At 39.6% G+C, this 23,832-nt stretch overlaps 1 protein-coding gene across 6 annotated transcripts in view; it reads left to right on the plus strand.

Moving 5' to 3' along the window:
* TESK2 (testis associated actin remodelling kinase 2) overlaps positions 1–23,832 on the plus strand; it is a 115,654-nt gene that overhangs the window by 78,301 nt on the left and 13,521 nt on the right. For all 6 annotated transcript variants that reach the window (XM_085067723.1, XM_085067722.1, XM_085067721.1 and 3 more), the window contains 2 exons: positions 11,637–11,783; positions 22,030–22,112. In XM_085067723.1, coding sequence (XP_084923849.1) covers positions 11,637–11,783; positions 22,030–22,112 — 230 coding nt within the window. The remainder of the gene's footprint in view (positions 1–11,636; positions 11,784–22,029; positions 22,113–23,832) is intronic.

Below are 23,832 nucleotides of genomic sequence, written 5' to 3' on the forward strand. Positions count from 1 at the left end.
TGCTAGTATTTGCTTGCCTTTTTTGCTGCTTTTGTCATAAGACTGGAGGCCCAGCCAACACATATCCATGTTGTTTCCTCTGTTAATTTGGCTGTTTGGGTTGTTTAGCTGTTCTCTTACAGGAGTCACTAAGAATCAGGCCTTGCATATACTTGCCTCAGGGTCAAGAGAAAACCATTCATCCAGAGCCCAGGGATTTGACCTCTAGAGAAGAGTAATGGTAACCTTGTCTGATGCAGCAGCAGTTGCACTCCCCATTAATGACTGTGTGAGAATTCACTGTAGGACCCAAGAAGAGCAAGAGTCATGACAGCAGAAGTAGGGTTTAAAAAAGAGCAGGGAAATAGCTCCAGTGTTAGGAAGACTAGGCTAGTCTGTAATGTAAAAGGTGAGAAATCATTCCATTTTACTGCTGCTGTTTTTTCCAGCACTAAATTAGAATTAATGGGTCATGAGATGTCTCTTAGGGCTGTTTGCTCTCTGTATAGTGCTTTTTCACAGAATCACACAATGGTTGAGGCTGGAAGGGACCTCTGGAGGTCATCTGGTCCAATGTACCTGCTCAAGCAGGGCCACCTAGAGCCAGCTGGGGCTGGTTGCCAAGGACCTTGTCATGGAATCACAGAATGGTTTTGGGTTGAAAGGCACCTTTAAAGATCACCTGGTTCAAACTCCCCTGCCATGGACAGGGATACCTTTCAATAGACCAGGTTGCTCAAAGCCCCATCCAACCTGGCCTTAAACACTTCCAGGGATGGGGCATCCACAGCTTCTCTGAGCAACCTGTGCCAGTGTCTCACCACCCTCACAGCAAAGAATTTCTTCCCTAAGATCTATATCTAAACCTACTCTCAGTTTAAAAACATTCCTCCTTGGCCTTGTAAAAGGTCTCTCTCCATTGTTCTTGTAGGTTCCCTTCAGATACTGGAAGGCTGCGGTTAGGTCACCCTGAAGCCTTCTCCAGCTTGAACAATCCCAATTCTCTCAGCTTTTCCTCATAGAAGAGGTGCTTCATCCTTGTAATCATCTGGATGGCCCTTTATGTTTCTGTTCTTGAGAAAAAGCACTTATCTCGCTACAGAAAAATCATGCAAGTTAGCGGGTGCTTTGAAATATCTTGTTAATTCTATCATCCTTTATTGAAATAATAAAATCTATGGTAAACAGAGATAAGGTAAACCTACAAGATGCAAAAAGCTGTTACTGTGTGCCTACTTACTGGCACAAGTGAATATTGACTTAATCTCTTGGGGTTGAAAAAACTCAACCAACTAAACTTGTACAGAAAGACAGGTCTATTGCCTGTGCTTTCTACTTCATTGCACATGAACACCAGGACTCAGTCAGAAAGACCACGAAGTATTACCCTTGTATAATTTTTAGCTTTTGTTTAAATTATTGTGACAAAAAAAGAGATCTATAAATTTGAATATTAAGTACATGTATATGTCTATGTACCTGACAAGTTATTTGTTTGGTACTACATGTAAACCTTGGGCTTTCTTGTTTGTGTGCCACTTGCAAAATGACTTCTAGTACAACTTTGATCATTCTGAAATGCAGTTATAATTGTTTTTATAAACTTGGTTCAGTGCAGACACTTCCTTTCATGTCTTGACTGTTCATAATAGAATTTTTAAAATACTTGTCAACACTTGAGCCATATTTGGTCTTATTTTTGCACTCTTCACAGCATATGGACTGTCAGTTTCAGTTTTGCTGGAGCAGTTCGCTTAGGTTTTCAGTTTAATTTATAAAAAGTGGCTGTATGCACTCTCAGCAAATGTAGTTTGTGGCTTGACAGCCAGCTCTACCTCATCCTTTCTCTGTGCTATGCAAGGCATCATATTGTTTCCTCTTCAAAGCACTGTCCTTTTTCCTCTGGTTTTATTCTCCTCAGAGGAGTACAGCATGTCTCTCTTCAACCTGAGAGATACCCATATGAAAGATACATACCAGCTTGCAGAATGAGAGAGACCCATTCCTGTGCCCCTGATGCTGTCACAAAGCACAGGTACCTCTAGAAGTAACCATGCCCTGATTAATTGGAGAGTGCTAAACTAAACCAGCTGTATTGGCTTAGTGGGAGGGGTGTCTGCACTAACTATATTTTTTGAAAGGGTGCACGAGAAAGCAACAAAAATTAAGATTCTATTTTCAGTGATGGTTCAATATAGGTTATCACCTCTGAAAAAGTGAAGTGAGAGTCAGAAGAATGTGAGCACCATCATCTGTTTTATCAGCTAAAGATGTCTCATTTTGGTTGCAATGATTCTGTACACACTTGCACTGAGCTTGTTCCAACGGCTGAAGAGTTGCAGACTCTGGTACCCATCGGCACCTTGCGTGTGAGATCTGAGTCAGGTTGATTAAAGGTAGGTGTTAACCTGACATTTGTATCACCAGTGGATGCAAAATCAAATCTAAACACTGTACATGTAATAAGTAAATTAGACTGTTCAAAGTAAGTAGGGTTTAAAAAAGCTTGTAGAAAGGGGATTTGGGTGCTGGTGGTATTTGGAAAATCTCACACCGATTAAACCTTATGTTGTAACTTTAAGGCTTCATGTATTATTTTGTAACAAAAAAAAAAAGCAATGTGTCTAGGACAGTGAAGTTATTTCACAGAAATTTAGACAAAGTACATATTCTTTACTTTATAAGATTTTCCTTGGGAACCTAATATTTTTGTGAATTTGTTAAAAAGAAAAGACTTCAGTCCCAAACACAGCTTGATGTGCTGCACATACCAAAAAAGTCCATTTAAAATCACTCAAGGGGGCCTGGCTTTCAATGACAGGAGGCAGGAAATTTAGTGTTCTGACTGAAATTCCGTCTCCTGTTCATATTCTTGCAGCTTCATGTTGTGGCATATGTGGTGTGCTTGACCCTTTGGTTCTTTCTCCAGCAAAAATGATACAGGTCTCCACAGGAGTTTTGGCAAAGTCTCTCTGATTTGTAGCTGTGCAGTTTTGAGTGCTTAAATATCAAAAGTCAGGTTTTTTGGAAAGCATATAAAGGACCTTATTTAAGTTAGGTGATATTTCAAATCTTTTTCCCTTACATCTGATACTTTTTTTTTTTTTTTAAATGAAAGAAACCTAACCTTCTTGTCTGATTGCAGTGATCAAAGACCTGGGTTTCCAGAACAACACTTAACAGAGCATTTTTTACCATCTGTTTGGGTAGGTTGTACCCAGTCACACAGAATGTGGAGGCCTTCAGTTTGGTAGGAAATTACATGCTGCTGTACCTGGTCATGACACTTCTTCTGAGGACAAAGGTGGAATCGATTCTCAAAAAGTTGCAGTAAAAAGCTCAGTTACAAAAAGCAAAAAGCTGACAAAAATGTTGGCTTCTGGAGGACACAAGCTGACATTAAGGCACTCTCTGAGGAGGGAAGTGTTGGCAGGTCAGTTAAAGGAAAAACTTACTGTGGACTGGTGGTGATTGGGTAAATTAAACACATGGAGGACAACTCTCCAGACAGTCTGTGCTTTTACCAAAAGCAAATAAGCAAAAGCTGTGTGAGCCCTGCGTTGTGCTGAAGTCTGTGGGAAGCTGCTTAGATGCATCTGCACTGTGTGGTTAGGCGAGAAGGGTGGGTTCTCACAAAAAGAAAGTTCAGATGTAGAAAGAACTATAATCAAAGATGCTGGAGAAGTCCTCATGTAAAGGCAGAAGCCAAGACTTTAAAAGTAAGGATCTAAATTCAGGTGCACAGTCTATATTATGCATGCAGGTGCTAGATGAGTAGCGATAAGCAACCAGTTATTTCAGTGAGAACTCCTGGACGTGCAAGCTTTGGAATTCTAGTATTAAATGCTTGTGTATGAGCTTAAGAGCTCACAGTTAAACCTCCTTTTTCTCCCCTCCCTACCCCCCTCTGTTTTTTAAAATTAAATCTTGGCTATGCAGGCCATACCTTGGTTATAATTATTTTCCCCTCCTCTCTCATAGGAGGATGATTGACTTGTTTTATCACTTCAGAGCCTGTAATAGTGCACAAGCAACTTTTATTCCTTATTTTATTTGAGGCAGGTGTATCTAAATATATTGTGTTCTGAGGAACAGAACATATATTGCTAAATGTCTTGCTGATGCTAACCTCTTCCTCCTTTTTAGAATGGCTCAAGGATAAATGAAAGATAAGAGGCAGATAAATGTTTAAATGCAAACAGCAAGTTCCGTTGTCTCATTCCTTGTCTGCCTTCCCCCCTTGTGTGAGGCACACACATGCGGGTGGGTGCTCTGTGTGTGGGTTGTGTGGGTTTTCTTGGGGAGGGGTTTTTAATATCTGTGTTTTGAGACTTTCTGTAAACCTACTGGACCATTTGCCTTTGCCTCAAGCAAAAAAAGAAAAACATTTTTGAATTTCAACCTCTGAATTCTTTTATTGGTGGCTAGGTTAACAAGAGGGAGAAGTTACAAACATCTCAGCTATTACACTATGAGGGGGAGAGAGGGGAGGAGAACTGAATACTGAAGCACTAGATTTTCCTCTTACTTCTGTATATGAAGAGATGCAGTCCAGATGGGTACTGTGATGCTGGCCACTTAAATTTTTGTCTTGGAATTTTTTTCTTACATATTTTCAGTTAATTGAGTTTGTATGTAGTACTTTCTCTTCATTCCCCACTCTTCAGCCTGGATCCCAGGAAACATACTCTTGAATTAACAAGTGTTCTGTAGTTCCACTTCCTCATTTTGCTTTACTTATCAGCCATCCAAAACATTCAGAAACTGAGTTGTACAAGAAAATTCCTTTAATGTTTGCTTTTACACACCACTATTAATAGAGGATCTTGGTGCCTTCTATAATTGTCAATAAAGTGTTTGAGCACCCTCAAATGTGAGTGGATGTGTTGAGTGGACGTGGGAGTGTTGAGGCTTGGAAAAGCACTCTGAAACAGCTCAGAAAGAGTATTCCTTGTGCAGAATTTAAACAAAGTTTGTACTGTGAGAGGTGTTCATGTGCTATAATTTTTGCTCTCAGTGGGTCCTTGTAGCTGTTTCACAGACATCAAAAAATGAAGCAAAGAGGTTATTTTTCTGCCATCTCACAGGCATATAATCTGTGGGCTGCTGCTGGTATTTTTGTGGGGAAGGTGAGAAAGACCTTATTTAAATAAGAAGCACCTTGTCAGAGTTTGCAGCTTCTCGGCAGAACTGAGTCTGGTATGTTCGAAATGCTGTCAGTGTGGATAGAACCTTCTGCTCTTAACAGAAGTGTTATTGTAGAGATGCTGTTTCTCCTGCCTGTATCAGCAACAAGGTACTTTCTCTTCTATGCCTATGTGCTAATTTATGCCATATCTCAGATTCTTATCTGCACTGAGACTGGGCTCCACTTAGTATCCAAATGGTTGTGACTTCAGATTATAAATGCAGGGCTTTTTGTTAGGCCTTGTTTCTGGTTTTTTCTACTAACATAATTACAGGAAAAATGGTTATCAAGGTCAGCTTGTATAGATACACTGGGAGTGTTTTCCGGTTCCAGCAAAATAAGCTTATTTCCTGCAGTGTTTCAAACCTGAGTATGAGTGAGCATCCATAAAACTTCCTCCATCCATATGGGCTGCAGTAGTGCTTTGTTGCTATGTGCCTCAGCTGAAGCCTTACAAACAAGAATCTGTAGCAGCAGGCAATCAAGTGAACATTACATTTTGACTGAATGAAATGACTGAACAGGGCTAAATTCAGCTTGCTGACCATAAGAACTGTTGGAATTAGAGAATTAAAGGAAGAAAAATTTTGCTGTATTTCTTTTCCATGCCAACGCTTGAATGTTTGGAATGCAACAAATGGTTTTCATTACAGCTCCTTCCTTAGTGCATGTTAATTCTTGTTTGCCCTTATAAAAGGAGCCATGCCTGTACATGCCTTTTCAGAAGGAGGAGCCAATGAATTAATCAATGCCACAACTGACACAGAAGAAGAAACAGAGGTAGATCTGTTGCATTTCTTGGCTTTTGCTTCTGAGTTCTGATGAGTAACCAGCCCATAGCAGCTTACAAAGCTGACCCTCTCCTCTGAATAGCTGGCACTTTTAAAGTTTATTTTAATCCTGTAATGGTTAACATCTGTAAAGAAAATACACAATTTTTTATTAAATAACAGAATTATTTCTATTGATTGAAAAGCAGAAAATAAATTGATTTTAGATTACATATTCTTTTCCTTTGGTTTTCAAGAACTGAGGAGCAGGAAAGTAAAGCAGCCTTTAAATGAAGACTTTTGGCTTTTCTTCTGTTCTTTCAATCAAGCTGTTTTTCCAAGCCACTTGTGCCCTTCTGATCCCTCATGAAAATGTTTGGGCTGTGTTTTGAAATGTGCTTGCCTCACCTGTGTTCTCTTTCAGTACTTGTGTGTTTCTCCCTGGCAACAGTAGTTGACCTGCTGACCAAAAATATACTCGCAGAGCCCAAATTCAATATCCAACTTGTTCTGTTTTAATTTATTTTGTTTTATGCAATCAATGTGTTACATATTTAATGAAAATGGTAGGTTAATGCTCAGAGGTACATGGGTCAGATGGTTTTGTACATTTTTAAACGGTGGGATTTTTACAAATGAGGGTAGATGAACCAACTTCAAATTTTAAAAAAAGTAAATTTAATCTGATAGTGAATCTCAATGTATCCATTTGTAGTATCTCGTAGTTTGGAACACAGTGATACTATCTTTCTTTCAGAAAGCAGTTTGGGGAAAGCTGAAGCTTTGAAAGCAGTTTGGGGAATGGAGAAAACTTCCACTCTTTCCATTGTAGCTAATTATGCCAGTTGTGACAGAAGGGTACATTAGCTCGTACAGAAGCCTTCAGAGTAGTCACTTAGAGACTGCCAATTGTGACAGATGACTGTTAAACATACGAGGACTGAATATGAGGTTGTGTCCTCCTTGAAATGGGTGGTTTAAAACTGGTTTTAAACTTCTGCAGAAAGCTTAGTGAAAAGCTCTCAACTAACTTTCATTAGGCAGGAGAGTTACCTTCTTACTCCCAGCATTAGAAGTGATACAAATATGCAAGATCTCTCTATTTCGATGCTCTTCAATACATTTGTCAATAGCATCTGCAATACTTTATTTTGCTTTCTGGATCTCCTTTCAGAACACAGCTACTTGCTCTGGCTTTTGCTCTGACATCTCTCTTGCTTCTCCACGCTGAAGGTGCTACTGCCATTGTTCTAGTTTCTCTTTCCTCTTGCATCTCTGCCTGTTTCTTCAAGGTGCATTTGCAGTATATTCATTTGTTGCTATCTCAGTGTTTGTCTTGTAGTGTTTTGGGTTCCTGGAGCTCTTACTCTTTACTTGCCTCATTTGGTTTGTCACCTTAAATGCACTCTCCACACCTACTTTTCTTAACCACTTAATGTCTTGTTTTTGGCAACATTTGGCCTACAGTATAGGGGTGTATTGTGGTTATTTGTTGCTTTTTGAATGGCAGGCAGTGACATTTAAAGTCATCTAAATAGCAGGCCAACTTTTTTTTCTGGCTTTCCTGTGCAGTATCTGTTGGCTTATTTATATCAGACCTACACACTGAAATAGCGTTGGTTTTCAAAATAGCATTGAAAACTTTGCAATTCCCATCACTCTTCCCCCTCAGACTTGGCAATATTTGGAGTCCTTGTTTTTGAGAAATAACAGCTAGAATTGTGTGAATCTGATGTGCCTTTTCTTTGAAAGCTTCTAGTTCTCATATTAGTGTTTAAACTTCTATTTTGAATTTTAAAGCTAAAATCTGACAGCTGAAGTTCATTATATTAGTCTCTTGAAATGAAGCATGTAATGCTGTGCTGAAGTACTGTTATATGCTGAATTTCTATCCATTCTTCATTTCATATGCTTGAGTCTGATGATGTGACTGCAACTGTGCTACAAGGCAGCAGCCCTATTATGCTGGTTTTAGGTTAAAGTGGCATGATTCCCTATCCCCTGACTGTTGTATGGGGGTGAGTTATACACTGCTGCTTCTGCATTTCATAGCAGTACACGATAACATCAGAAACCTCTTCAAGGTTCTTTGATCCAGAAATTGTCTGTGCTTGGCTGAGCTTCTGAGTAACTTGTCCTTTAAAGAAACTACTGCCCAGTTTCTTCATAAGGTTTGGGAGAAGTACAAGAGATGCAGTTTTGCTGAACTTTTGTTCTTGCAACAAAGGTAGGAGCTCTGACCTCAGATTTTTTAAAGAAAGAATGTTTCTGTGGACTAAGATGCCACGGTCTTTTAAACCAGTGTTCAATTTGCTGTGTTAATTTGTAGTAAATGCAAAAATAAACAACCTATAGGTGTTGCTTTCAGACTGGCCACCAGATAAGCTGGCTGTTAGTGTCCAGTTACATGCAAAAAGGTAGCATGAAGAGTAATGGGTAGCTGTTTCACTGCAACCTGATGATACAGGGTTTGAAAAGGTCTAAACACTGCTCCATTTAGCTGTGATGCCTGTACGAAATGTAGTGCCCTTTGCTTTGATTGTCATAGCCCAGTAAGATCTCTGTTCCAATTGCTTGTAAACTTATGTGATGGCTGTTGTTGTTGTAGTAGAATAATGCTTTGAGATAATGTGTGTGCTTGTAGCCTCACTGTACCAGTACTGTGTCAGGCACAAAATAAAATCCAGTGTTCTCTTTGGGAGAGGTGCATTTACTATCCTCCAGGATATTCTTACCACACAGAGCTGGTTTGTGCCAGTAAGAGATTGAGAACAAGTATTTTTTTCTTTCAGTTGCACTGGCAATTAGGAAATAATGTACATAGTTTTGTCTGTCCTGAAAAGGCACTGTTGAATTGCTCTGAAAAAAATAGGCCATCAGGCTGCCTGTTTGCATTATCAGCCTGAATTACTGGAAGAATTGGATTACTTACATGACACTGAGGGAGCACTGTGCAGTGCTTGCCTTAGGAACAATTCTGGTCACTGCATGCAAATATTACTTGCTGGCCAGCTAAAACCTGAGATCAGCGAAAGTCTTAAAGATGTCTCTAGGTAAATCTTGGTTCAGTTGTTCACTTGATGATTAGCCTCCTGTGCTTCACAGGCATACACAAGAAATTAGAGCCAACGCCAGAACTCACTTCTCTAATAAATGAGGGCTGTGCGCTTGCTGGGTGGCAGTTTTGGAAAGGAGTCCTGGTAGGTTTTATAGATGTGCTGAAAACAGGTTTGACTCTTGCTTTTGTAGCTCATGGATGCTGGGTCCAATGTGTGCATCAGATATCTCCCAGCCCATGCCAGAATCTAGTCCTTGCAGTTAAGATGGGTGAATGACCCTGCAAGCCAGTTTGACTGGAAGAGTGCTGGGTGAATAGGTATATTAGATGCACTTAGCTAATATGGCAACAATGGATCAAATCAGTAGGCTGCTGTATTGAAAAGGAAAGCAAGGGCATGCTCGATATAGTAGCTAGCTATTGTCCCATTTCATTGTTTGTGTCAATACTCTTAGGGGCTGCTTGCTTATTAGCATTTCTGGAGCAATTTCTGTCATGGAATGGCACAGTTCAGAGAACACAAAACAGAAGCTGGGTCAGTGATTCCCCCCCTTGCATTGTCTTGCCAGTGAATTCAAGTATGGTCATGCTATATGGATGGCCTGTCAGAAAGGTCAAGTAGTTTGGGATAATTGCTGAATGTCATTTTATAATTGGGTTATGCAGCCAGGTGCTTTGGTGCTTTCTGTTCCAGGTTGGTCAGTATTGTTCTGATTTGAATATAGCTGGATGAGAAGTGCTGTTCACATTGTTTCAAGGAGGCTGGGAATATATAAGATGTTACTGTAGAAATCTTTAGTCACCATTTTTTCCTTAAGCATGATAGCAATTTATGATTTAAAAAAAAAATCTAATTTTATTGAGCATGTTTGTTTTTTTTTCCCTTGCATGCTCTGTAAGGTCATCTAGCTCCCCAGGGGGTTCAGATAAAAGAAATGAGAAAGATCAAAGCTGCAAAAGCTCAAAGCAGCATTGTTTCTAACATCGAACCGGGTTGGCTGCAGCTCTAGTTGGTCTTCAAAATCTCCAAGGATGGAGATTGCATAGCCTCAGAGTGACCTGTTGCAGAGCTGCTCTGCTGTCCTGGCACACGAACTCCTAGCATAAGGAACAGGTTGTTTGGAGGGGAGGGTCGTGCCCTGGGCTGCTGTGCATGGGCTCGGATCAGGGCAGCGCCCGCTGCTTTGTGGCGCCCCCTCCCGGTAGGCTCTGAGCTGGTTAAAATCGCGTAGTGCCTCCTCTGCCCTGACAATTTTGCCTCCTCAAATAGTTACCTGTGAGACCTGTGTATCTGCTGAAAGGGTTTTCAAAATTCACTGGTGAGATCAGCAGTGGGTAGGCCTGAGCTGTAAGGAAGAAGCTGTTTCTTGTAGGCAGTTCAGGAGGTGACCTGTGATCCCCAGACTTAGCTGTAGAATCCAGCTTGTGTGCGTTCTTTCCTTGCTGTAGCACAGCCTCAGGAGATCAGCTGCATCCATCCACATTGCAGGGTGTGTGGTTCATGTTTGCCTTGTGTCCCAGGCTCCAAGACACAAAGAAGAGCTACAAAATACAAGCAGGTTCCAAGTTTCTGAAACGAGAGATGCAATTAAGATTTTTGTTTTAATGTGATAATGGTGCCACATGTTTTGTTTGAGTGAGCAACACAGGAAAGTCATTTGAGAGAGAGTTGGAGACCTGTGTGACACAGAGAAGTTGGTGCAGTCTGATGCAGTGTTACATGCGTGGGCCAGGCTTGGGAGCAGTTGTCCTGTATGCTTCACTTGGGTTTCCGTGACAGAAATCACTGCATTGCTGCCTGGTTTTCCTTCTGGAGTGAGCTACTCTCTTTGCTTGGTTGCTGGTGGGGGAGTGGGGCTGGGAGTAAACCAAGAAGCCCTTTAAACACTAGGTAGCTGCTGGTGTGGTATAAAGGGTCTATACATGAAGCATAAGCTGTGTTGCTGTAATGATTATTCAAGCACTGGAGTTGCCATGTCTTAACGTGGGTTATATTACTTAGTATCATTTAGGTGCTGCTTTGTTTCACTGTCTCTTGTGGCATTTATCTTTTACTTAATGTGCTTTCCTTTTCATAAGGGCTATCATTTGATGGGGTTGATGTAGTACTGAACAAAGTGGGAATCAGATTGCTGATTAGAAATTGTAGATACAGCAGTGGAAAAAATAGAACTTACAGCAACACATTGTAATATTTTTCTTTGATGCTGTTTCAGTTTAAGTTTCAGTTTCAGTTTAAGGAACTTGATCAGGCTCCATGACCTACACTTGGATACTTAGCTCTCTCTTTGTTGATTAATTCTATATGAAAGCCAGCTCTTCACCATTTTTGCTCCAATTTTCCTCAAGCTGACATGAGAGGGTGATATGATATTGTAGGTGTTTCTGAATGGTCTATTTAAATACCATGGAGTTAATACAGTGGTGGCTGTTACATCTTTAACATAAGGGCATTGGTACAGGTGGTGAAGGGAGACATTTTCAACCTCTCTTGATCGGCAAACTTTATGCCTGCCAAGCCCATATGAAAAAAAGGTTTTAATGTGTAACTGGGCTGAGGTCACTTGTAATGACGAATTTTACATTCCTGACAAAATATTAAGTTAAAGACTTAATTACAGATGTTGCTTTGTCGTTTCAGTACATCAATTGTGGTAACCTGGAACAGCTACTGGATGGTAACCAGCATCTGCCCTGGACAGTGAGGGTGAAACTGGCACATGACATTGCTATGGGAATCAGTTATCTTCACTATAAAGGCATTTTCCACCGGGACCTTACATCCAAGGTACTGTTTATAAAATTAAGGGGACTTTTTACTGAAGGTACTGTAACTGATTGTTGGGTTTTCTCCCTTCCTCCATTCCATGAAGAGAATTGCTATTATGTAAGGTGTGATCTAAGACATTTTGAGAAACAAATTCAAATGCAGTTTATAGAATTAAAACTTTCCTCAAAATATGTTCATCGTTCGTATGGAAACTAGGAAAATTATTATCATGAAGGAAGGTGATCCCTTAAATAAGTTCAGATTAGGCTTTCTCATAAAACAGCTGCAGAGTTTTTTAGTTCTGAATTGTGGTTCAGTAAAGTATTTAAATCCTTGGATAATTAAGCACAACAATCTAACATTTAGAACAGGTTAATCATATAAAGAACCCAAATTGAGGAGATTATTACAAATGCACTTTAAAATCTCCTTGTTGTTTTTATTTCCCCTTTTATTTCACAAATCTTCTGTAGGAAGAGTGACCTTTCGTTACTAATTCTGCATTAAGTGTTGTGTACAAGCCTTGTTTATGTTTCTTTCATTTTTAAAGTCAGGAAGATCAAAATAGTTTGCCTAAAATTTTCAAATTTTGAAATTTCTTCCAGAATAATATATCGGTGGCAGAGTTTTCAATGCAGATAGATTTATTTTTCCTAGTTGCTTTGGTGACAACTTGCATGAATTTAGTTGGCTGAAGTAACTGGATAAATTCAAGCTCAGCTAGAAATATTGACATAGGAGCACTAAGCTGTGTGAGCAGATTGTCCCAGTATTTCACTGGCTCTTAGCACCCGTTGCAGCCTGTGCTGAGGGCTTTGCTGTCCTGTCTGCCCTGTTGTCTGGTGCTAATGAGCTGGTTTAAACTCACTGGGGACCTGCAACATAAAAGTCCTTCAAAATTTTTCTTGAGAAGACTTCATCATGTCACTTCAATCAAAAGCACTCAGAAGAATTTTATCTTAGTCTAAAAGGATTTTTTTTTTTAAAGATTAGAAAGAGTTTTTAAAAATAAAACTACAACAGAGTGTGTTTGCCAATGTGGCTACTAGTCCTCCATCCAGTTTTAGGGTTTTTTTTTTTTCAGGCTTCCTCAGTGCAGTGTTAAACAGACATAGAATGTGCATTTAGTCAAGGTGGAAAAAGAAGTTCAAATGGTAGATGAATGACGTATTTCAGTGAAGTAATAAAATACTTTCTTGGCTGTCCTTTCAAGTGAAAGGTGCTGAATTCTGCAAGGAAGAATATAAAATTTATGAAAAATGCCCGGACTTGGAGTCATGTCACTTTGACATGATGCACTCAGAAAGCTCCATTTCAGTCACCTTGGAGTGTGTATATAAGAGATGCATAAAAATATCTGAAAAGACAGCTTGGTGTTCCCTTCTTTTTCAGTTCAGGATGTATGTTAGTGCATTTAAGAGGAGAGTTACCGCAATGAACCAAAGTAACTAAGGAGAACTCAGTGCCTGCAGCATTTATTGTAACACGTTCTGTTATGGCCAGTCATATGAAAATCCATTTCCTGGGATCCCTGTGAATGCCTTTGTTCCAAGCTTTACATAACTGTATGTCATTCTCTGGAGCTGCCCTGCCAGTGCTTCACAGTTATCTATTGTTGAATGCCAATTGTTTAGAAAGCTGCACCCGCTGGGAGGGGTGCGTGATATCCCGGCAAGAGCAAACTCATCAGAGGCCACCGGGAAGTGGTTAAGGTTATTCAGGAACAAATGAACAACAAATCAAACCCTAAGAATTTACTAGCAGTTATGCTATATTTGGATGGTTCTTAGCACTAAAGTTACAGTATCTGTGTGGGTCACATTGGAAGCTGTCAGCTTCAAAAATAATACAGAATTTAACAGATGACAGCTATAGTCTGTATTTTTCAATCTCTTATGGATTTTTGTTGGGGTATTTTTTGTTTGTTTTGTTTTATTTGTTTGTAAGGTTTTTGTTTTTGTCTTTGTTTGGTTTGGGTTTTTTTTAACATGATGTATGCACTTTCCTTGTTCCAGGAGATGAAACACGTGGTGCCTTAAACACTCACCTTAAACAACTCATGAATTTTATTAGTATATTAAGGTATTGATGAAATAAACTTTAAATCCGTTGGGCTAACTACTCCCCTTTTAGGCAAATGTTTGCCCTGCTGGTTGGCTAACTTTTTAAAAAGTCATTTTGTTCCAAAGCAAAACAATGAAGACAACCATAGGAAAAACCTGTCACCAAAATTTTCAGTTCTCATATTGTGGCTTTTGGTTACTGCTTGAGAAGATGCCTTGGCTTTTACCAGGTCTGTGCTGGTGATAGGATGAGTTGTCTTCATTCTTACTCATTCTTACTTATAAACAGTCAGTGTGTGAGAAAGCTGAAGGAAGATGTCATGGACACTTTTCCTTGGGAGAGAACTTGCAATCTGGATTGAACAAGGGCTAATTCAAAACTATTCTGTATTGTCCTTCTTTCTTCAGTAAACTTCAGTAATTGATGGGATGGCTTTATTATTCAAATGAAGGCAAAGACAAGGGTTTAGACATCTGCAAAAGTCAGAACAGACTCTGAGTTTGCAGGGTGGGAGAGTGGAGCATTTTTCTGTGGGACTTGCTGGCCTTGACTGAAGTGTGAACAGAATGAAACTGAGACTTTCTATGCAGGAATGTCTCCGTGCTTTACCTGCTACACTTAAGACAATAGCCCACTGCAAACTGTCCCTCTACTATGAATTTTACTATAAAAATAATTTCTAATTAATTTAGACCTGTACTTCTACATTTCTGTTTCTGGCAAACCTCTAATTCCTGCAGCTTCCTGGAGGGGATGGTGTGATACATAAATGTTACCGTGTCAGTTGTGGTAGCAGAGTTGTCTTGCTCTTAGCATTATATGTGTCAATGAATTTGATGCCTAACAATTTAAAGAAAGAAAAGTTCCTGTCCCCTGCCAGTCTAAGATTGAAAAATAAGTGGGTTGGGCCATTAGTATACAGGAGGGTGATCTCTTTTCCTATTTGCACCATGTGGAGAGTAGCAGAACAGCATTGATACTGCAGGAGGCCAGAGGGGAGAACGGTAGAGAAGAGTAGATGTAGGTCATTATAGTCGATGTGACAGCCCACGGGGATGTCAGCCCTCATATCCCACTGATGCCCTTCCCAATGTCCTTCTGTCAAAACGAGAGGCAGCGCTTGTTAGAAGGGATGTGCTGCCCTGACAGCCTGTACTTCCCCATGTCATGAGCAGCTCAGTGCTGGGCTCTGGGCTTGGGCTGCTGTAGCTGATCAGGCTGAGCTGCCCCCGTTGATAGCAACAGCCTGGCTTGAATCTGTCAGAAGGTACGAGTGGTCAGACTGGCCATTTGCAGCCTGCACAGAGCAGGGGTGTGGGCAGGGAGACTTGACTTTTTATTAGTCAGGAAATGTGATGTCCATGCTTTTGACTTGTCATGAAAATATTTACGTGGAAATTAAGCCATAGATGGGTTCTGACAGCCAGCCTCGTTTGCTTATTCCCTCATCCCTATCCATATCACCACAAGCCCACAAATTGTTTTTCATTTGGGCCTCGTTGAGTGTGAAGAATGAGGATTTGCATCCTGGAATCATAAGAATTTTCTTAATCTTTCAGCGATTGTCAAGGAGCTCTGGTTATGAATTTTAACTCTAAATGTCTTAGCCATAGAAAATGCAATCATTAAAACAGAAATCATACCATGAATGTGTTTCAACAGAAGCCATGGATCTGTGATATAGTTTTGTCAGTCTGACTTGGTTTTACAACATTCCAGCTGTTGTAACCTACAATTAAAATAGCTGTGTTTGGGAAAGCACAAAGAAGAAGTGTCCAGCCTGCGAAAAGAATATAGCAAAATCCCTTTTTACTTCACACCTTGAAACAAATGTCTTACTACTACACAGATTTTCTTCAACAGCTTGTTTATGCTGTATTTGCACTGCATTCAAACCCTGCTCCGGAAGCACTGTTGATTTCCTTGTCAGCTTATGCCAATGACTGCCCTAATACCAGGAAAATTATTCTTACAGTATTTCTGAGATGAGGGAGACAAATGAGCTTGGCCTTATTATAACAGGTTAAAAGCAAGAATACTGGTGAATATTGGGTATGTGCTTCAAGACTTCATTTGGAGTATTTGCATTTTACATGTTTTAAGTTCAAAGCAATATGCTCACTGACCTCAGAGGCAGTTGGAAGCATTTCAGCACTTATAAAATAGTCAGGTTTGACCCCTGGAGGCAGAGAAAGCACTAGATTAGTAACAATCTGTGAAAGATTTCGCTGAAGTAGCATCCTTGTTACAGAATCTTACTGTGATGATGAGGAAGGCCAGAATCCAGATCCCAGGGTAACACTGCAATAGTCTTAACTGCAAGACAGAAGAGCTTCATCTGCAGTCCAGGCTTTCTTTTTATCTCTTCCCAGCCTTTCTGCTACCCTACTGTTTCTGTGTGAAGAGTGGTCAGAATCCTGAAAATTGTGGTCCAAATGTTTTATTTACAGCCCCAATTCACCATCAGCGTGAATCCATTGTGTGCACTAAAACACATGGATGCCAGGTGGAAAACTGTCTGTATGATCATGTAATTAAGGCTGTTACCTTAATGTGTATGCATAAGGGGAAAAAGGAAAGTTATTGAGAAAGTTTTACATCCCATCTTTTGGGCAATATTTTTTTGATGTACTGTTTGTTGTATATGCCTTCCTACCGATTTTGGAAAAAATGGCATGCACTTCATTTTAGATTTGGAAGCTTAAGATTCATGGTGAGGGTGTCTGTTGCTTTAGTTAATACAGTAACTAATACATGAAGTATTTCTAATTTGTGTTTGTTGCTACTGTTAATTAGCATTGCTGAAACACATTCTGTGTTTTTGCTATGGAGGAGGAATAGGGAGGGGAACAAGAGACTCCTTGGCAATGAGATGTGAACATCCAGGAGTCTGCCCATTTTTCCAAGACTGATCACACGTACTCTGTTACTATCCAATCCTTTCTGTTAGTGTACAATATGAGCCTCTGAACAGGCATTTCATCCTTGTTCATACTTTTTTTTTTTTTTTTCCCCTCTTATTCTTGTTCCTGGTTCCTGTCCCCCAGCCTTATTGATTAAACTCCTTACCTGGCTGACTGGATTTACTCTCTTCCTATTGCTCCTGCTTGATGCTTTACTGAGTGTATCTTTGTGTTTTGGTCTTTAGTATGTTTAGCTCTCCCCACATTCTGCTGCTTCAGGTTAGCTCTGATCTGTGCCACCACCACCTGTCTGCTGTACTTGCAGTTCTTCTGTCCTTGTAATAGTATTTGGGGTTTTTTTTCTCCCTGACTCAGGACCTGATCTTGGTCCCTGCCAATCCCTGGCTTGGGCTTATCCTCTCTCTTGTCACCCTAGTGGTGCTCTCAAATTCCTCACACAGCATATACCTTTCTACTCTGTCCCAGTCTACTCTTTGCAGAGGTGGCAACAGGAGCATCTTACACAGAGCTCTCATTGCATTTCAACTTGAGAACATGCCAAATTCAGTATGATACCATAGGCTGATATTTTGACAGTTTACACGCCCTCCCTAAAAATCCACTACCAAAACTCTTGATTGAAAACAAAGAGGCAAACCTCCTAACAAATGCCTTTTAGTTTTGCAGAATTTTGTATAATTGAAAACAAGGGTTTATAATCAATACTAGGTTGTGAGCAGTTTTAGGGAACATTGGGAGGTCCATTGATAAAATCTATGAAGAAATTGTAATCTCTAGGCACATATATAAAAACACATATGTATGTGTGTCTTCCTGCCAACATCTGCTTTCACTTCACAGTGTGTAATGGCTCAGCCTTCTCTCACTGAGAGAGGAGTAGTCTCAGTTATACGGGACAGAACCATGCATGTAAGCAATTACTGTGGATTATCTGATGTAACATAAATTCACTGCCTTTGGGCTTGAAAGTGACATGCCTTGACTTCCTACCTTGTTTACTGTTTGCTTGTTTAAATAAACCCAGGCTGTGAACAGCACCTTTGTCTGATGAGTCTCATAGTGCTGCTGCAATTGCAACGTCCCCTTTGTGCTGGAATAAGCTCTTGTATGGATATTTTGCACTGCAGGGGAGGGCTTGCACAGAAAATATTAGCTGTTGCAGATGGCTATTTATAGAGATAGTCTCAACACTAAACTTCTACTGAGACTTTGGGAACCAAATGGAACCCTCTCCCTTAAGCAAAATAGTTTTAAAAGTGTATCTAGTACTGTAAACTTCCTGTTACACATTTAATTCTCAATAGGGTTTCTCCTAGGGGATAGCACTTTAAAACAGCTGATACATCTCAATTGTCCTTTAAGTATTTTAATTTGGTAACAGTCATCAGAAGGTTGCAAATGACACTGCAGTAGCATTTCTGTGTTTTCTGGAGTGCAGTAAAATCTCTGAGGAGTTTAGCTTTTATGTAATATCATAAAATACAACTATGGTGTTTCTTCATCTAAACAACTTATTTTTAACTCTGAAACTCTTGAGTCTATTTTCATTTTTGTTTATGTAAAAGGGAGAGTAGAATATTGCATTCGTCTTAGTAGGATTATGCTGTGCAAAGCAGATGTTAAGCTCCTGTAACACACAAAGGGGGCTTTATGTTCTTTCACATCTGTCTGCATAAACAGCTCTGTTAACTCTTTAGGAGTCATGTACAGAGCTCCTTGCTTCTATTAAGAGATTGCCTCAGGAAAGACTGGTGGGGTCCCTACTTTTGGGGGAAAAACTCTCAAAAACTCAAGTCGAATACTGCCCTCTTTGACTGTGTGACCAGCCAAAGGAAAGAACATCCATGTCTGTAGAGGTCCAAAAAGAAAGCCTGAAAAGGTCACCAAGTTTAATTGCCTTGCAGCTTACACAAATAGTGCAAGAGTAAGTTGAAAGTACTTTCGCAAAGCTCGTGTTGTGAAGCGGCTTGACATTTCATTTCATAGGCAGTGGTTGACAGGCTCTTTGCACTAGTGAGGGGTTTGAAGTCTTGCATCTCTGAGCCAAAATCCATTAATGAAACTTCCTCATACCACATTGATACACTTTTTTTTTTGAGAGAAACTGAGAAGTATCACTTTGTTAGAAGAAACAGTGCAGTTTACACTATTGTACTTTTCCTACCTGGATACCACCTCAGAATTAAATTCAAAAGCTTTTTTCAATGTTTTAGTCTCTAATGAAGCTTTGTCCCTTTTTGATCTTGATTTATCTTGTTGGTACAATGTGAATTCTTTTTGTCTTTTATTGAGTGCACATGAACCATGGTGGGCTGTGTTATGTCACCTCTTTATGAATTGCATCTTAAATCTGGTAACTCCATTATCTGTGCTGTGGGTTTGGCACAGTGTTGTGTAATGGCATTGCTAGGGGGGCAAGTGTGGTGCTGAGGGTTAACCTTGACCACTTGGAGAATGTCAGCACAGAATGCAGCTTTACCATCTGCACAACCTTGCCCTGAATGAGCAGTACAGGCGGCAAAGTGACATCTGACCATGCTAGTGTATGTAGTAGTGTATTACTACTAATTTTGCTAGGAATAGGCTTTCATTCTTTCTGGGTTCCAGGAAATTGGTGCTTAGCTAGGTAAAAATTTGCCCCAGTTGAATTAAATCAGTTTAGTTTCACTACTGTGAGCATTTGTAGTGACACTGGAATTTTATTGTATGGTGCGTGTCACCTGCCTGTGGCTGATTTAAGTATGAATAAAAAAGTCACTCTTGTACTGGAATATGTATCCTAATGAATTTAAATTGGCACTCAGCACTTCTTCATGTACAAACAAAAGACAAACATCCACTAATGAGAGAGAACAATTTAGCTTCCTTCTTTATGTAATTTAACATTGTGCAGCCCACCGCAGCAGAACATCTCATCAGTACTCTGCAGCAGGAATGTTGCCCAAGGCTTTTGCCCAGTGCCTTTTCCTGCAGGACCTGTGGACCCCACAGCAGTGGAGTGTCTGTGCTGGTGTGTCTCTCCAAACACTTGCACTGAAAGGGAGCCTGGCTCTGCTGCGAGCAAATCCTGCTCATCGGGGAAGGGGCTCAGAGCTGTCAGGCAGCATTGGTTTTATGTATGATTTATCTAGGAATAACCTACTTGTTTAATAGTTCAGTGTTGTACCTGAAAGCTGAGACTGCCTGGGGCTTCATGGGGGTAGGATTGTTCAGCTTCAGTTGGTGATGTATCACTGTCTAATGGGATGTGATTAGATACTGGTAAGAAGCTGAAGGAATATTTGCTGTCAGGATGATGTTTCATTTAAGCTTCCTTTTGGTATCAAAGTAGCCTTGTAAATTATTGTGGATAAGATCAGTGGACAGATTTTTAGTTATGTTGCAAATAGTTCTTAGTAAGGATTTAAATGTTTCCCTGAAATTTTGGAGATCAGGGGTTATTGGAGAATATAACAATAATCCATAAAACCCAGAAGGTGAAATTAAGTACTGCAGTCTTGCTTCTCAAAATGAACAAAATGTAAATAGTCAAAGGTATCATGCAAGAAGGAACTCTAGATTTTAAAACTAGTGTTAATGAATTATAAAGTGTTTTTTTTAATGTTGAATTAAGAATCATCCTTAGTTTCTGAGAAATTTATGGCTGAAAAGTAACATGAATTTTTTTCTGCATAAAATAGTATCTGCCTTCTTGAACACTGCAAAATCTTTGGTGTCCTCATGGACTTGTTCCTATGTGGTACGCAGTGAAATTCCACTTGTCTGAATCATTTGAGTAAGATTTTTCAGTAAAGTTTTATCCTTCTCAGTTTTAAGTCCACTTACAGTGACCAAATGTTTAGAGAGAGGCGAGCTGAATGAATGCGCTCTTTGATAAAAGATAACAAAGCCCACAGCTGAGAAGCTTTGCTGCTCTTTGGGCAGGCACAGTTGATTTAACTTGGTACATGTTTGTGAATCCCCAAACTGACTGTAGTTATTATACTTGAGTCATGCTAAACAAATAAAGCTTTGCATCTCAGGAGCCTGGCATGTGTTTCAAGAGGCTGGCATGCATTTTCTTTACATGATCCCAGGAGTGGCTTGCTTAACCTTTTAATTGGCAGGAAGAACACTCACTTCATGGCCTGAGCCACAATTGTCTCTGAATAATATAAACAGTGATGACCTGAACTTGATCTTTTAGACAAGGGACTCACTTTTCTTGGTAGTTGCATTATACAGACAAGCTAATGCTCTGGGGTCAGCAAGGCGCTTTTGTATATCCAAGCACAATAAAGCCAGAAAGTGTTTCCTGCTGTTTAGCTAATTAATGCAGGGTACCACTCAGTAGGAGTCAGCAGTGGGTTTGCTGCCTGTCACTGCTATTGTACTGCCTGCAGAAGGATACAGAACCAGGCATGTGGGAAAGGAATGAATTCTCTGTCTTGTTCCACCTATTGCAGGACAGAATAAAATGCAGGGAATCAGCTATCTATTCATTTGGTGAAATGGGAAAAGATGTGGTACTGGAATGGTCAAAGTATATTTCCCAGAGTTGTAAATAAATAACAAAAAGAAATCGATAATACCCTGTGTGTGATGTGGTGCTGCTACAGCAGTATTATCTGTGTGTGTCCTTAAGTTGCCCTCCATCCTGGCACTGAAGGGCACATCTGAAAGGAAAAGACTGTCAGCTTTTGCCTATTAGACTTTTCTCTTAAATTATGTTTTATGATGTACTGTAAAATAAAGAAGTTTGAGACTCTAAAAGCACATGTAACTTGGTCATGATCAGTTGTATTTTCTGATGAAAGTTCACTGTAAAGCAGCAAGTTCCTTTTCACTAGTTAATGTAAAAAATATTTAAAGACATTTAGAGTCTGCTCTGATCTTGTATTCTGGTCAGGTACAGGCAAATTGTAAGGTGTCATAGTGAACAGAATGTATTGCATATTTGAGCATAAGGGAGCTAAATCATCTTAATTCTTGTTAAAACCTAGTGGGGTATGTGCTGCCTGTGGCTGCCTGCCTTCTCAGCAAGTTTTTAAGTGGATTATTAGCTAAGTGGAAGGCTGTTTGCAGCATCTTAAGTTTGACAGACGTGATTGTGCAGGGGGAGGGTAGGGGAGAAGGGTTGTTGCTCTCAGACAAAAGCTTCTCATAGATTAATATCTTCCAAACTAGATTTTGTAGTCTTGTTTGTTTTATCTCTTTTTAATCTGGAATCTTATAGAGATTTCATGCCCAGACAATAACTCTTCTATTTAGTTTTTGTTTTGTTTTGTTTTTTCCAGAACTGCTTAATAAAACATGATGAGAATGGATACTCAGCAATAGTTGGAGACTTTGGTTTAGCAGAGAAAATTCCTGATCACAGGTATGTGAGTTAATCTAAGTGAAGTGAGAGTTGCAGCACAGCTGCAGGTCAGAAGCTCTAGTGAACCAGTTCCCTGAGGCTGTTATTGCACTCTGATACAGAATTTTCAAAAAATACCCTCAGTCTTCAGTCTGGAACTGCAGGCTGGATAGCCAAAATGTTCCAGCCTTAAATACTGTCAATTTTGATATTTAGTGGTGACATTTATTCTTCAAAAATGTTCCAATTGCTGGAGGATTTGCTCAAGCTTTTTGGTAGATCTTTTAAGCTGATACTTGAGAATTCTGAGTTTAAAAACAACCTGAAACACAACAAAGCAAACACAAAAATACTGTCCAGCATTCTGGGTTGGGATGATTTTGTAATAAATGTCATTTGTTGATTTCAAGCAACTTTAGCTTCTTTCCATTTTCATAAACCATATCCCGTGGTATTCCAGCATTATTCTAGTTTAACCTGTGTTAGTTGTTAAGATCCAGGTTTATAACAGAGTAAAGAAAAATTAATTATAAAATGACTGTCTAACAGTAGCTTACCATTTTACTTTCCCTAGGATGAAATAATAATCTTAACTCATCTGAGAAATGCACAGGTCACTGTCACAAGCTACTGTCACAGTTGAATATCATCCTTTTGTCATCCCTGCATTAGGGGGATCAAGGACAAGGATTTCATTGTTCTCCCTGTATATTGACTTGTGTATTTCAGAGTATTCTGACTGTGAATTGTGCTGTCAGATTTTCTCCAGTGTGTGCTTCTGTGTAAAATAAATAAAAGCCTTCCAGCACTTTTGACTGCAAAGAAAACAATAAAAGCTCATCTTAGCTATGCACCATTTTTAAAATGCACATATCCTAAAATAATGTCTTGAGAGGTCTGAAAACTTGGTTTAATATTGGTGAAATATTGGATCTAAAAGCTTAACAAAGTGAACGTCCTAATTTCCAAAATACTGATAAGTACAGCCACTGTGTATCTTGTAATTGTTGTGGAGCACCCTGTGAGGTGCTGAAAGCTTCAGCTGTATTTGGATGAACCCATCACAAAATCAGGAAGGCACTAGAGGTGCTTAAGGTGTCCTTAATACCCAGCTTTGAGGTGCCCTGAAAACTGAGAGTATGGTTAAGGTAGCTTGAGAATAAAACAAGCAATATAATTGCAACATTAGCCACTATTTTGGTTTTATCTAGTTTTACCTCCATTTTCAAATGCAGTTTTGTTCTTTTCCCATTGGCTGGTAACAAGTCATGCTACTTTGAGGCCTTCAGCGGTGTTTTGTGGGTTTTTTGTTTTGTTGTGGTTGTTGTTGTGGGGGTTTTTTGGTTTTTTGGGGTTTTTTTTAATAGATATTCTCTCAAGGTCAGCTAGGTGACAGTCTGGAGGCCTTTCTTAAGGCCTGGGTATTCAGCCCTATGGAAACTGCAGATTTTTCAAATTAAGTCTATTCTGATTACTTTTAATTTTTTCCGTATTAAAGAATTCATCTGGTCAATCTTGATTTTTAGTTGTTTTGGTTTTGGTTTTTTTTTTAATACAGTTTGCAGAATTTTATTTTAAATACAGTTTGACTTCATGCAGAGCTGTATGTACATGTAGGGATGGGATACCTGCAGGTCTTGCAGGATGAATGGAGAACTTGGCATCTAGCCCAAAACTGATGTCTACAAACCTTTTGATGTATATAGATGAAGGAGCCAACTCTGCCAAGAGTTTGGTAATA

Source organism: Lichenostomus cassidix, chromosome 8 (assembly GCF_008360975.1).
Source record: "Lichenostomus cassidix isolate B80296 chromosome 8, HeHo_3.0, whole genome shotgun sequence".
NCBI classification, from domain to species: Eukaryota; Metazoa; Chordata; class Aves; order Passeriformes; family Meliphagidae; genus Lichenostomus; species Lichenostomus cassidix.